Below are 15,000 nucleotides of genomic sequence, written 5' to 3' on the forward strand. Positions count from 1 at the left end.
TTTAATTCGGGAACTTGTATTATTTTATTTTGATATTCAAATTGGTATTTTGATTTTTCTTCATTTATATTTTCATCTCTATTATTCTTTGAAAAATTATTTTCACTATGAGAAGGGTTATTTATTAAAGGCACCATAATACAATTTTTAGAACTTTCCATTTTATTATTATTTTCTTTTAATAAATTATTTTTATAAAAATATCCTTCCTTAACATTATTCCTATGGTTATTAACAAAATTTAGTTGTTCTGGATTATAATGAGACATTATCTTATTTGTAATAAATAATTTAAAAAAAAAAAAAAAAAAAAAAAAAAAAAAAAAAAAAAAAAAAAACAAAAAAAAAAACAAGCTGTGTTGTTGATGTTGAAATGTTGTTAAAATTATGAGACTTAAAAAAATACAATGAAATAATATTATGTATATGTATATATATATATATATATATATAAGGTGTTATATAATAACGGCTTATACAAATACAAACAAAATGATATTATTTGATAAAAACAAACATTTCTTGTATCGACAAAAGTGGTGAGCGTGAGTTAAAAATATTATATGGAACAACAAATAAAATAAAATAAAATAAAATAAAATAAATAAAAATATAATTAAACTATGTGTAGAATGATATTAACTTATACCGTTGTTAATAAAATATACATTTATATATATACACACACACAAAAAAAAAAAAAAAAAAAACTAAAACAAAAATATAAAAAATAAAGAGGAGATACAAGTATTTGTACAAATAAATAATGAAATTATAAAAAAGAAAAAATATGAAAAGAAATTTATTCATATTTATATTTTTCAGTTTGAATGTACAACAATATATGTGTTAAATATCAAATCTAATAAAATATGTTATGTAATAAAATGCATACATACATACCTACCTACATAAATAAATAAATATATATATATATATATATATATATATACATGTATCCATTACAACAACAAATAAACAAATAAAAAAAAAAAAAATTAAAAAAATAAAATAAAAGTTAAATAATGAAGTATAATATATAGCTAGCCAATTTAAAAAAAAAAAAAAAAAATTATGACCAGTTCATATCTTTTATTATGAATTCAAAAAATATATAAAAATATATTTTTATTTAATATTTTTATTATAGCAATTTTTAATATATTTTAAATTTCTTCTCTATATGTTAACATTGAATAGAACCCCAATTACTTAATATGAGTCATGTGACTAAATATGTGATTATTTGAATTCACAAAAAAAAAGGTTAGATATATAATATTATGTATTTATAATAATGTAATTTTTGTTGACATTTTGATTATAATTAAATTTTTTCACATATAATAACTTATCTTCTGTATGAAGAAATATATATATATATATATATATATATATATATATATCAATAATAAAAGTACTATGAAATAATATTTATATAATTTATTAAAAAGATATAATTAAAATATAAAAAATCTAAATTCCATAAAATTTACCTGAAAAATGAACAATGTGTTATATATATTTATCTATGTGTGAGGACAAATGTGACCTTCCTTTTTAGATCAATATGAAAAATGAACAAAATAATATTTTTTATATTAAATCGTAAGAAATATCTTTATAAGATTTGGGGAAATAATTTTTGTACAAACAAAATTGTAGACAATATTGGAATGAAAAGATTTTATAATAGCACAGGGAAAGAATATGTATTAAAAAATAAGGATATTCATAGAAAAAAGAAAAGAAACCTATGGTTGAAAAAAATTAATTTAAGTGAATTACCACATAAAAAATATGGAAATAAATTAGGATCAGTTGCGAAAAAATTATATATGAATGGTTTGTATCAAAATCTTGATAGAAATATGGAAAGATATAATAAGGATGAATATTATAATGATGAAAATAATGTTTCTGTGGAGACTAATGGTCTTATGTCAAGTATAAAAAGCCAAATATCTTCAGTTGATAATAATACAATTATATGTAATAATTTAGAATTGATTGAGGATAACCAAAATGCTTGGAATATTATATGTAATGAATTAAAATGTCATTTACCATTTTTACAACCGTATAGCATAACAGTGACATTGAATTATTTGTCAAAAATAAATTACGATGAATATGATATATTTAAATTTATAGCAGATAATATTGATGAGAGATGGTTAAAAAACTTTAATATTAAAGATTTGTCATTATTATTATTATCTTATTCAAGATTGTATATAAAATACGATTCATTCATAAATCGTATAAGTAGAGAATTGATATATAAAATAAGTTATGCATCAGTAGATGAGTTATCAAAAATAGCATATGCATATACCAAAATGAAAATATATGATTATGAGGTTTTTCTTCATTTATGTAATGAAATAAAATATAAAATAAAAAATGAAAAAGATGATAAGGTTGTTTGTGAGCCCTTTTTCGAAAATTTAAAAGAAAGCATGGAAGGTAATAATATTGCTGTTATAAATACAGTACAAAATGAAAAAAAAAATATAAACAAAAATATAAATATAAATGATAATAATAGTAATAATAATAAGAAGAACAAACTAAATAATTTCAGTTGTGAACATAAACGATTGGATTTAAAATCTTATGAAGATGTTCATGTAGAAATAGGAGAATATGGAAATACTCAAAAATTTAATGATAATAATAAAACGAATAATTGTAAAAAAAAAAAAAAAGAGTCTTATCATACTGATTATATAAGTAAAGAAGAAAATGGAGTAGGTATAGATTATAATGTGGATGATATAAATGTTAAGGAAAAAGAAAATAAAAAACATTCTAGTTTGTGTCTGTTTTTATATTGTATTGGTAAAATGAAACATCGTGATAATAAATTACTAGGTATAATTGCTGAATATTTAAAATTACAATATCTTAATAATATCGATATAAGTAACATGTGTTATACATTTTCTTTATATAATTATTATTATACAAATGATTTTTATAAAAGTTTTTGTTTAAAAAGTATGGAAATAATAAATGATATTGAACCATTACAAAGGGTTATCATTTTAACGTATATGCTAAAAAACCCCATGTTAGATATGGTGCATATATATGTTATATATCTTAAAAATATAATAAATGAAATGAATAAGAATAAAATATACAAAGAAAACTTATTTCTAAATTTATGTATAAATAGTATATCATGTGATACATTTTTAAACTTCTTGTATGAATTGTTATATTCAAATAAAAAAATTATTTCTAAGGAAGAAAATCAGAAATATATGACATATATAATAGATAATGCTTTCATAATAATAAATCTTATACTAACTTATATAGACTTTTTTATAAAGAATAAGAATAAAAATATATCCTCTAGAGATATTGCTAAAATTTTTAATATTCTAATAAAAATATATAATATCAAAAATGACACATTAAATATATCTAAATATAATAATATGAAACCATTACAAGACATTATAAATTGTCTAAATGTTCAAATCGACAATATATTAAACATTATAATAAATGATATAAATAAAATTCATATATTTGACTTAACAAATATAAAAAAGAACTTGTTAAACTTTAAATATAATAATAACCAATATGATGAACAAGTTAAAACAATATTAAATTCTTTACGTTTATTGGTAAAATGATACGATTGGGTTGAAAGAAATAAAAACAAAGAAAATGCAATATATATATAATAATATATATATATATATAAAATATTATATATTATATATATTATATTTTATAGCATCACTTAATTATACATTAATATAATTATTATAACAATAAAAAATTATAAATGAGTCTATTTTTTATTTTTTTTTTTTAATTATAAAAATAAATGTATTATCTATGTGGAAAAAAAAAAAAAAAAAAAAAAAAAAAAAAATATATATATATATATATATATATATATATATATTTAAATATTACAATATTGTCTTTAAACTTGAATACAAATAATATATATAATAAATACATTATTAAAAAGAAGAAATATATGAATGAATATATTAACATGTTCCTTACTGTTTCTAATAAATTATACAAAAATAAAATGAAGCACATAAAATGATACATATTATAACATATGTACATATATATATATATAAATATATATTTTTTTTTATGTGTATACATACACATATATAAACACATGCTTGCATATATTAATTTTTTTTTATTTTTTTTATTTTTTTTTATTTTTTTTTTTATTTTATTTTTTTTTATTTTTATTTTTTTTTATTTTTATTTTTTTTTTTTATAATATTCAAGATTATGATCATTTATATGTACACATAATTTTTGTGCTTGTATTAAAAAGAATTTCATTTGATGGTTAAATTTTTTATTTTTTATTTTTTATCCTTTGTTTTAAGTTTATTTTTTTTATTATTTTGATCAATTAATTTTTTCTTATCATCAGAACTAAAGAATTTCTTAAATCCTTTTTTTGGTTGTATACTATCTTGTGTTTGTTTTTTTTTATTATCTTCAGGGAAATCATTTATTTTATCGACATTTTCATTTTGTTCGTATGTACTGAACATTTTATTTTGTGAATTTTTTTTTTGATAAATGTTTTTTTGCATATTATCATTAAACGAGTAATTTGTTTTTGGTTGAGCATTAATATCATTATCTAAATTATTAAATGAGGTATTCCGATCGTTTGAATAAATGTCACTATTGATTTGTTCATTATCATTTGGAAAGATAGAAAAACTTCTAAGTTTATTATTTTCATATGCATAATTTGATGTTTTTAAATTATAATAATCTCCATCATCATATGTAAAAGATTGATCATCATTATTAAAAATATTATTATGATTTTGATAATTATTCATATGATTAGAATGTATATTATTTAATGAGAAAGACTGTCGAAAATTATTATTATTATTATTATTGTTGGCATCGTCATAATTATTATTATCATATTGTTCTGAATTTGAAGTCATTTCCTTATTTATATAATGTTGTTCCTGTACGTTTTTATTATTATCATTATCTTCTTCTTCTTCTTCCTCCTCGTCAGCATCATCATCATTATTATTATCATATGTTACATATGTTTGCTTATTATTTTTCTCTTCTTTTATATAGAACATTGATTTTTTTTGGTCACCTACTTTATTATCATTTATTAAAGATGGTGAAGACCTATCAATGTCATTTTTAAAATTAGATTCTAAATTATTATTCATCATTTTGTTATTAGTACTATTTTCTTTATATAAATTTAAAAAATTGTCATTATTAATAATTACTTTTTGGTTATCATTTGAATACATAACATTTGAGATGTTCAGATTATTTTTTATTTTGGTCTCTGTAAAATTATAATTTAAATGATTAGAAGAAGAATTATTATTTGTATCTCTATAAAATATATTATTATTATTATTATTATTAAAATTATTTTTGTCTGTATTTTTATTATTTTTCAAAAGGTTACTGTTGTTCATTCTAGATGAAGATAATAAATCATCTTGACTATCTACTTGATTATGAATATGATTTTTATTATTAAAAATTTGATTATTTTCTTCGTCATTAAAATTTGTCATATCATTATTTTTAAATTCTTCATCTTTTTTATTAAAATGATATGTATTCTTTTTAATTTGATTAGGAAACGAATTAGTTTTATCATGCATATGATATTCATAATTATGTTCATCATGGTTATTTTCATCATAATTATATTGTTCATCATTGTTATGTTCATCATAATTATGTTTTTCATCATAATTATATTGTTCATCATAATTATATTCATTATTCTTCATATTGATAAACGATTTTGTATAATCATAATGTGCATTTCTTATATTACTATTAATATTTTCCTTATCATTATTTAAATTTCCCTCTTCATTATTTTTTTTTTTTAAATTATGAAAATTTTCATTAAATGAATTATCCAAATGAATATTATTAGAATGGTCGTTCGTATTAAATTTATTGTTAAAAATGTTTTCATTATTAATAATAGGAACATTATTAATATCTTCATTTTTTCGATATTTATCATAATTATAATCTTCTTTTGTTTGTGAATCAGATGGAATAAATCTATTATTTATATTGTCATTCGTATAATCATTCGTATAATCATTTGTATAATCATTTGTATAATTATTTGTGTTTTCCTTTATATTTTCATAATTATCATTATAATGATTACTATTAAACAAATATGTATTAACCTCGTTCATATTCTTATCATTTATTGTATTGCTTTTTCTAAAAGAACATGAAGGGGGTGTTTTAAATAAATCATCACTTTTGTTTTTTTCTCCTCCTTTTTCACTTTTGTTTTTTTCTCCTCCTTTTTCACTTTTGTTTTTTTCTCCTCCTTTTTCATTTTTGTTTTTTTCTCCTTCTTTTTCACTTTTGTGTTCCCTTTCTTGTTCCTTTTCATGTTCTTCTTCATTATGTTGATTAAAAAAAATATTCATATTATTAGATGTATTTAAATTACTACCCATTTTCATTATATTACTATTTGTTGTGCTTCCTTTAATATTACTTAAATGGATAAAACTCTCTTCTTCTATATTATTGTGATTCTCATTTCGTTTCAGATATTCTTTATTTTCCGTATAATTTTTTTCTTTTTCATTTTCTTGATTATACCTTTCATCATTATTTTCTTCCAAAAAAATGGTTTTGTTATTTATGCCTTTATATGATTGTGCATCATTATTATTTTTTATTTTATTAACAAATATATTATTTAATTCCTTTTCATGTGCATCTCCAGGCCATTCATTTATAGGGACATTATTATGATCCATATGTTTGTCGACAGGACTTTTCATAGTATTATCATGTTGTATATTATTGAAGCCACTTGATTCTTCTTCATATTCTTTTTTATTCTGATCAGTAGGTGTATTATTATATACATTATGATGTATATTTTGTATGTCTTGTCCTTCACCAAAATTGTTATTATTATTTTTAAAAAAGATATCATCACCTTGATCTGATCCCACAATATTATTATTTTGGTTAATATTTTGAATATCCTTTTTATGAACATTTTTATTGCTAATGTTGTCATTTCTATTATTTTTGGTTGAATCAATTGGTTCCTCATCTACATAAGTATTTCCTTTATTACTATCCATATTACTACTTAAAGGTACATGCTCCTTTTGATCGTTAAAAATATTTTCACTGAATTCATTTGTTGTAGTACTTTTGTTTTTGTTCAGAGCATTATAATTTTGTTGATTTGGGCGATCCGCCTGTAGATTCATTTCATCAGATTTATTTGTATGTACATGAGATTCATCAATATTTGTTTTAACAAAATGGTTATCATTATTATTACTATTATTTAAATGATTATTTCTTGATGAATAAATGGATGATTGATCTTCTTGTCTATTTTTAATAATATTTTCTATTACTTTCAATTTCCTTTCCTTATCTAATCTAACACATAATGCTTTTTGAATTTCTTGAAGGATACATAACCTTGCATTCATAATAACATTATTTTTTTCTTTATTACATAATTCTTGATATTCTCTTTTTAAATTAACTTCTGTTAATATTAAATTATTTATAGAATTAAATGTTTTTGTTTTAAGATTCATTAATTCTTCATAATTTAGAACTTCATATTCTTCTTTTAATTTTTTATAAAAGCTTTCATCGACTTTATCATTATTTAAATTGGAAAGTTTATTATCTAAATGTTTGTTACTATCTTCAACATTGTTATTGAAAATATGATTATTATTGTTTATGTTGTTATAACTTTTTAATTTCCCTTGAAATTTATCTATATCATCTTTATACGTCGAGAAAATATTATTTCTTATATCATTAACATTGGGAAGATTACTATTATCATTATTAACATTTTTATTTATATCGCTAGCTGAATTATTATATATATGATTTTCATTTGATTGCATAAAATGGTTTGAACTTTTTTTGGGTTCATATTTGTATGTCTTATCATCATGTTGATCATAATTCAAATGTTTATCTTTTTCATAGGATGGACTTTTATTAATATTTTGAGTATTATTGAGGTTAGATTTGTTGGGTTGTACATTATAATAATAAGGATTATTAGTTCTGGTGTTATAAACCACATTACTATTATTATTATTATTATTATTATTGTTCATGTGTTTAAAATTTGTGTCAGTTGATTTTGTGTTTGTTTGGTTTATATTATTATTGTTATTTTTATTAATATTTATATCTTCTATAATTTGAGGATATATATAATTCGTTTCCTTCTTTTTCTTTTCTTTTATACGATCTACTTCGTTAAGTAACATTTGTTTCGCTTTAAACAATCTCTTAAAATGATTATTGTGTCTTTTTTTAATATCTGGACTTATATGTATACCTAATTTATCAGGATGCCATTTTTTTGATAAATTGGAAAAGGCTTGTTTAATTTCCGATATGGAACAATTTTTATTAATATTTAAAACTTGAAAGGATGTAGCATTTATTTGAGCTTTTAATTTTTCTTCTTTTTCATCAGGTTTGATATTACATTTTAAACACATATTTTTATAAATCAACAATGCATTATCATATTCTAATAAATATTCATATGCTTGTATTTGTGTATCAAAAGCATTTACATATTTAGGAATATATTTTAAACAATTATTACAATTTTCAATAACATCCATCCATTTATTAAGATGCATTAATGTCCTTGCTCTATTATAATATAATTTCCCTATATTTTCATTCATTGATTTCCCTACTTTTACAGATTCTGATAATTTTATTTGTTTTTCTAATGCTTCAGTATATAGATCATATGCTATATTATAATTTGAATTCTTATAATTCTCAGCTCCTTTACCAGCGATATCTAAAATATAACCGGATATTAAATCAACTCGTATATCTTCATTTTCTATATAATCTAAAGGTGTTTTATTTATATTGTTTTTTTCAAATATATAATTATAATGTTTTCCCGATAATTTTAATATCTTTAAAACATCCAGATTTTTCTTTTGTAATACATAATGATATATATTGTCACCATTAAATACATTTATCGGTTCTTTAGTAAAATTCAAATACATTCTATAAACAAATCGTTTTAGTTGTTCATTAGAGCAATAAAATAATGGATGTTTCATTTTGTAATTTACCATGTTCAATTGATTTAAATTTAATGGTTGCTTAACAACACAACTATTAATACAATGGTCTCTATTAATATTATTATTATTGTTCATATTTTCAGAAAATATATATTCGTCTGGTACATTACCATTAAGCAAGAGGTTAATCAATTTAATCTCCCTAACAAAAGAACCATCTGTTATTTTGATTTTGGTATCGAATAAGGTACCATCAAAAAATTTTATAAATAATGATTTCTTTATAATTCTTAACCATCTATAATTATCACATTTTAAACATGATATAAATATTTTATATAAATTTATTATATTCATATTTTTAAATATTAATAATAAAATAACTGGACTAATAACTGATATTCTTTCTTTATTTTTATCAAATTCATTATTTTCTAATTGTCTTATGACTTCCTTTTCTAAGATTTTTTGTGAAATATTATCACATCTTTCTTTTTTTAAACATAAATGAATATGTAAAAATTTCGATTCTACAAGACAGAACTCTTGTAAAAGTTTTAAAATCTTTTTATGATTACATATATCTTTATTTTCTATAATAAAAGTAGAAATATAGGAACCATAAATTACAGATTTGGTTTGATCATCATATTTTTCGATATTCTTATCGTACGACATTCTTGAACTTTTTATTTTTAATATAAATTCATCGACAATATTATATTCAATGGAATCACTACATCCATATTGAAATGGAAGTTCGTTTAAAAAAAGATCTTGTTCTATGTAATTCGTATAATTATTTGTCTTTCCATCATGATAAGAATTATCACAAATGTAATTATTACTACTATTATTACTATTATTATTACATGTATTATTACATATATTATTATTATTATTATTACATATATTATTATTATTATTATTATTATTATTCATATTAGTAACTTCGGTTGCATTATCCTTATAGACCCCATTAAATGAAGTAGAAATATTATTATTACTAAATGGACCATTCTGATTATTTTCAAGATTCGCATCTGTCTTGTTTTCTACGTTTGACGCTGTTACATCACAAGGAACAGCATGATCCATATATTCATTTTGTAACTTTTTAGATAAATCATTCAAGTTTTCAAATTTTTTTATTTCAGAATTTTTTTTTTCTATTTCACCTTTCAATCTTTCGACTTCTTTTTTTAATACATCATTTTGTGATTTGGTATCAATTAATTCTTTGGCAAAGTTTTTGTCAAATTTATTAATTAAATTACTTAATTCATTTTCAAAAGTTGATAAGGTTAATTTCATTTCTTCGTTTTGTTCTTTTAATTTGGTTATATCTTTTTCATATGATTGCATTTTATTTTTATTATTAGTATTTATATTTTCTAAATTTATAATTTTTTCTTTTAAATTTTTGGTAAGTACAACATAGTCGTATAATTTCCCTTCTAATTTGGATCCTTGTTTTTCTTCATTATATATTGTATATTCTAATATTTCTACAATTTTTTTTAATTTATACATTCTTTTTTTTGTTGGGTTTTTTAAAAACTTTATATTTTTTTGCATACCATCATTCATTTTCTCTTTTTCTAAATGTGCCTCCCATTTGAAGGAGCATGAACTATCCAGACTAATGTTGCTTTCTGATTTTTCTTTTGAATAGGTATATTTTTTATCATAATCTTGTTGATTCATAGGATCATTATTTAAATCTTCACTCTGTAAATTATTCATACTATTAATCCTTTTCATATTATTCATATTATTAATCCTTTTCATATTATCCATATTATTCATATTATTGTTTATTTTTTTATTGTGGATACTACTTAGATCACTAGTCGCCTTTTCATTGTCAGAGAGAGTTGTTTTTTTCTTATTTTTCTTTCTTTTTTGTTTTCTTATATTCTTATTTTTTATATAATTATCACTCAAATTATTAAACACATTACTTGTTTCGTCAACATCGGTATATTCACAGTTGTTTTCCTTGACGTGACTAAATTCGTTTGCATAGTAGTTTTGATTATTATGATTATTATGATTATTATTACGATCAGAATTATTATTGTTACCATATATTTTGTTATATATATTATTATGATAATCATTATTCATTTTATGTATATCTCCCTTTTCATCATAATTAATATGAACATAAGCTTTGTCATCGTCATCCATATTCTTATGCACATCTTGATGTATATTTTGATTTATATCTTTGTGATTCTTATTCTCGTTTCTCTTTTTATTAATTTTTTTATTAATATAATTATTCTTTACATTCTGGTTATCCATCATATTTGCTGAAGCACTTTTCTTAAGAATATTTCTTTTATGATTATACATACCATCATCATAATATTCATTATATATATTTTCTTCATTTATATTAGAAGATATTTTCTGTTCATCATTTATATTATGTTCTCTACCATAACTTTTACTCAAGAGATTTTTATTTTTTTGTGATAAATAATGAGGAGACGTATTTGATTTCTCTATTGTCGATGAAGTGCGTACAGTGGGTTGTTGTAAATATTTTTCTTGTACTTTTCTTTTATTATTCATATCATAATTATATTTATCATTATTATATTCATTATTATTATTTTCATATTTTTTATCAAAATTCGAAAACACATCATTGAAATATTTAAACTTTTTCTTATCAGTTTTTTCCTCTGTAAATATATCATAATAGGAATATATATTTGAATATATATCATAATAATCAGAATTATAATTTTTTAAATTCACTTTATTTTTTTTATTAGATTTATCTAAATCGTTATAAAAATAAGAATTCTTATAATCTCCATCATCAACATCTATATGATTATTCTTTTTATTTATAGCAAAATTATTATTTGTATTCATATTATTTTTATGACGATATTGATCATTCTCTCCATCATCATCATTGTCATTTTCATTTTCATTGTCATTTTCATTTTCATTGTCATCGTTTTCATCATCTTCATCATCTTCATCATCTTCATCATCATCATCGTCATCTTCATCATCATCATCGTCATCATCTTCTTCATCATCATCAACATCGTCTTCCTCTTCATCATCATCGTCATCATCATCATCAACATCGTCATCCTCTTCATCATCATCGTCATCTTCTTCATCTTCGTCATCATAATGATGATCACTATTAGTACTATTCATTTTCTTTTTATTAAAATGTTCATTTCTTTTCTTTTTCAAAAGATTCTTTTTTCGACTCGGTTTATTGTTACTAGAGCTTTTGTCTGAATGTCCATCATTTAAATTATTATAACTACTATATTTAAGGTCATTCATATATTTGAATATTTTCTTATTACCTTCAGAATAATTATAGACATTGTTATTATCTTTGTATATATTTTTTTTTTTTAAATTCCGATTAAAAGAATGTCTACCACTTTTATTAATGCTATTCTTTTTATCGTTCATTATTCTAACAATTTAATTTAATATTGTGTAAAACAAGAAAGTGAAAAAAATGTAAATATAAATATATAAATATAAACATATATATATATATATGTACTTGAATTGGGCTTGTATAAGGTATATATATATATATATATATATATATATATAAATCTTTTATTTTGTATCTTCAAAAAGGGTTCTATTCATATATATATATATATATATATATATATATATGTATATATTTTATTTTAAAGGAAGACTATTACAATTTAACATTAATCATGTATTTCTTTTATTTTATTTTATATTCATTTCTTTCCTTTTTCTTTTTTTTTCTTTTTTTTTCTTTTTTTTTCTTTTTTTTTTTTTTGTTCTTATTTTTATTTTCCTCCAGAGTCATGCATATGAACTTATTTATTTGTATATTTATATATAATAATATTACTTGTTATTATTTTATTTTATTATTATTTTTTTTTTCCCTTAATATTTTCAAGAAGAAAAATTAAATCATTTTTCAAAAATGAAAAATAAAATAAAATAAAATAAACGAATAAATGACAGAAATAATAAAAATAAATAATATATAACAATATATGTATACTTATAATATATGTGTGTTATATGTACTTATATATATATATATATGTATGGTTCGTATAATAAGAAATAAAGTAAAATAAAAAATACGGATATATATAAAATATATATATATATATATATATATATAATAAATATATAATTATACATACATATAAATACCATATAAATAAAAATTATAGTATGAAAACTTTTCTTTTCAATAATACAAATCAAAAATCATATTAAGGCAAGACAAAAAAAAAAAAAAAAAAAAAAAGAAAGGAAGGGGAATGATAAAAAAAAAAAAAAAAAAAATTTATATTGTAAATTATTAATTATAAATAAATATATGTATATATAATAAACATTAGATTATATTATATAATAATAATAATAATAATAATATAAAAGGTACAAATGCATGCGTTCAAATAAGAAAGATAAAATATACATAAAACATAGATGGGAAAATATTTTTAATACATATGTGTTTTATAAAAAGATACATAATAAATATATTCATATATATATATATATAATGATGAATATAAATAATACATATTGTTTTATATACAAATAATTCATATATAAACTAATACATAAATACATACATAAATACATACATACATACATATATATATATGTATATTATCATCTTTATATTTTTACGCTTTTTATGTATTGTATATGTACATTTATATATTAATAAAGAAAAAAAAAAAAAAAAATACATCTCTCTTGATTTATGTTGCCTTATTTTAAATATAAAAGGGGGTGTTAATAAATGAAAAATAAAACGATATAATAAAAGATATTTCTCATTACATAACATATATATATATATAATTATAATTTTAAAAAAATATAAAATTATAATATTTATATAGCTGCAAAAAAAAAAAAAAAAACCACAGTTTTGTATAATAAGTAATATTATACTTATTTATTTTGTTTATATTATATTATATTATATATAATAAGGATATGAAAATAAATATTTAGATTTTATTATCATTTTATAATATATAAAAATATATTCTTTTTTTTTTTTTTTTTTTTTAAATATTCAAATAAATATATTATATATATATATATATATATATATATATTTAATTTTTTGGATTTATGAACTCGTGAATTTTTTTCATATAAAAAAAAAAAATATATATTTGATGATAATAAAAACCTAAAAAAAAATACTTATTTTATTTTATATTTTTTTATATATATTAAAAAATAATAAATACAAAACATTCGTCTTAAAAGGTTTAATATTTTAAATATTATTATTATTATGATGTTTTCAAAATAAAAATAATAAATATATATATAAATAAAAAGATATTTCTAAAGAAATAAAAATTATAAAAAATGAGGAATATATAAAATAAATAAAAATATATTTATTTATAATATTATATATATATATATTAATATAAATAATGTATATATATAATATATGTTCTTCCCATAATTATATATTATATAATAATTATATAAAAAAAAATATACAATTAAAAAAAAAAAAAAAAATATAAAATAAATATATAAAACGATACAAAAAATATATATTTATTTTATTATATATATGCCTTTATTATTTTATTAAAATTTATAATTCGTATAATATCTCACATAATATGTAATAATCCAATGTAGATATAATAAATATTATATATATATATATATAATATATATGTATAATAAATATGTTATTTTATTTATTATTTTCTTCTTTTTATAATTACGACACTTAAAAATATATTTATATATTATATATTTATAATAAATGTTTAATTGTTTTATTTTTTTCTTAAAAATTATGCTTTATATAAAAAATAACTATAAA

The 15,000-nt window shown here is 18.8% G+C and overlaps 3 protein-coding genes across 3 annotated transcripts in view; 1 reads left to right on the forward strand and 2 right to left on the reverse strand.

The window, feature by feature from the left end:
• The window catches only part of PF3D7_1141900 (inner membrane complex protein 1b, putative), a gene marked incomplete at both ends in the record, with an annotated part of 1,515 nt that extends 1,246 nt beyond the window's left edge, over positions 1-269 (reverse strand). Inside the window, one exon of the mRNA XM_001348064.1 lies at positions 1-269. This exon is cut by the window's left edge and continues 1,246 nt beyond it. Within this exon, the coding sequence (XP_001348100.1) occupies positions 1-269 (269 nt within the window).
• A 1,308-nt stretch (positions 270-1,577) lies between these two features.
• PF3D7_1142000 (heptatricopeptide repeat-containing protein, putative) lies at positions 1,578-3,656 on the forward strand (the record flags this gene model as incomplete). Its single annotated transcript, XM_001348065.1, has 1 exon — positions 1,578-3,656. The coding sequence occupies one exon, from the start codon at positions 1,578-1,580 to the stop codon at positions 3,654-3,656; it is 2,079 nt and encodes a 692-aa protein (XP_001348101.1).
• A 711-nt stretch (positions 3,657-4,367) lies between these two features.
• On the reverse strand, positions 4,368-12,584 carry PF3D7_1142100 (conserved Plasmodium protein, unknown function; the record flags this gene model as incomplete). Its single annotated transcript, XM_001348066.1, has 1 exon — positions 4,368-12,584. The coding sequence occupies one exon, from the start codon at positions 12,582-12,584 to the stop codon at positions 4,368-4,370; it is 8,217 nt and encodes a 2,738-aa protein (XP_001348102.1).
• Between the last annotated feature and the right edge of the window lie 2,416 nt (positions 12,585-15,000).

This window comes from Plasmodium falciparum, assembly GCF_000002765.6.
Source record: "Plasmodium falciparum 3D7 genome assembly, chromosome: 11".
NCBI lineage: Eukaryota > Apicomplexa > Aconoidasida > Haemosporida > Plasmodiidae > Plasmodium > Plasmodium falciparum.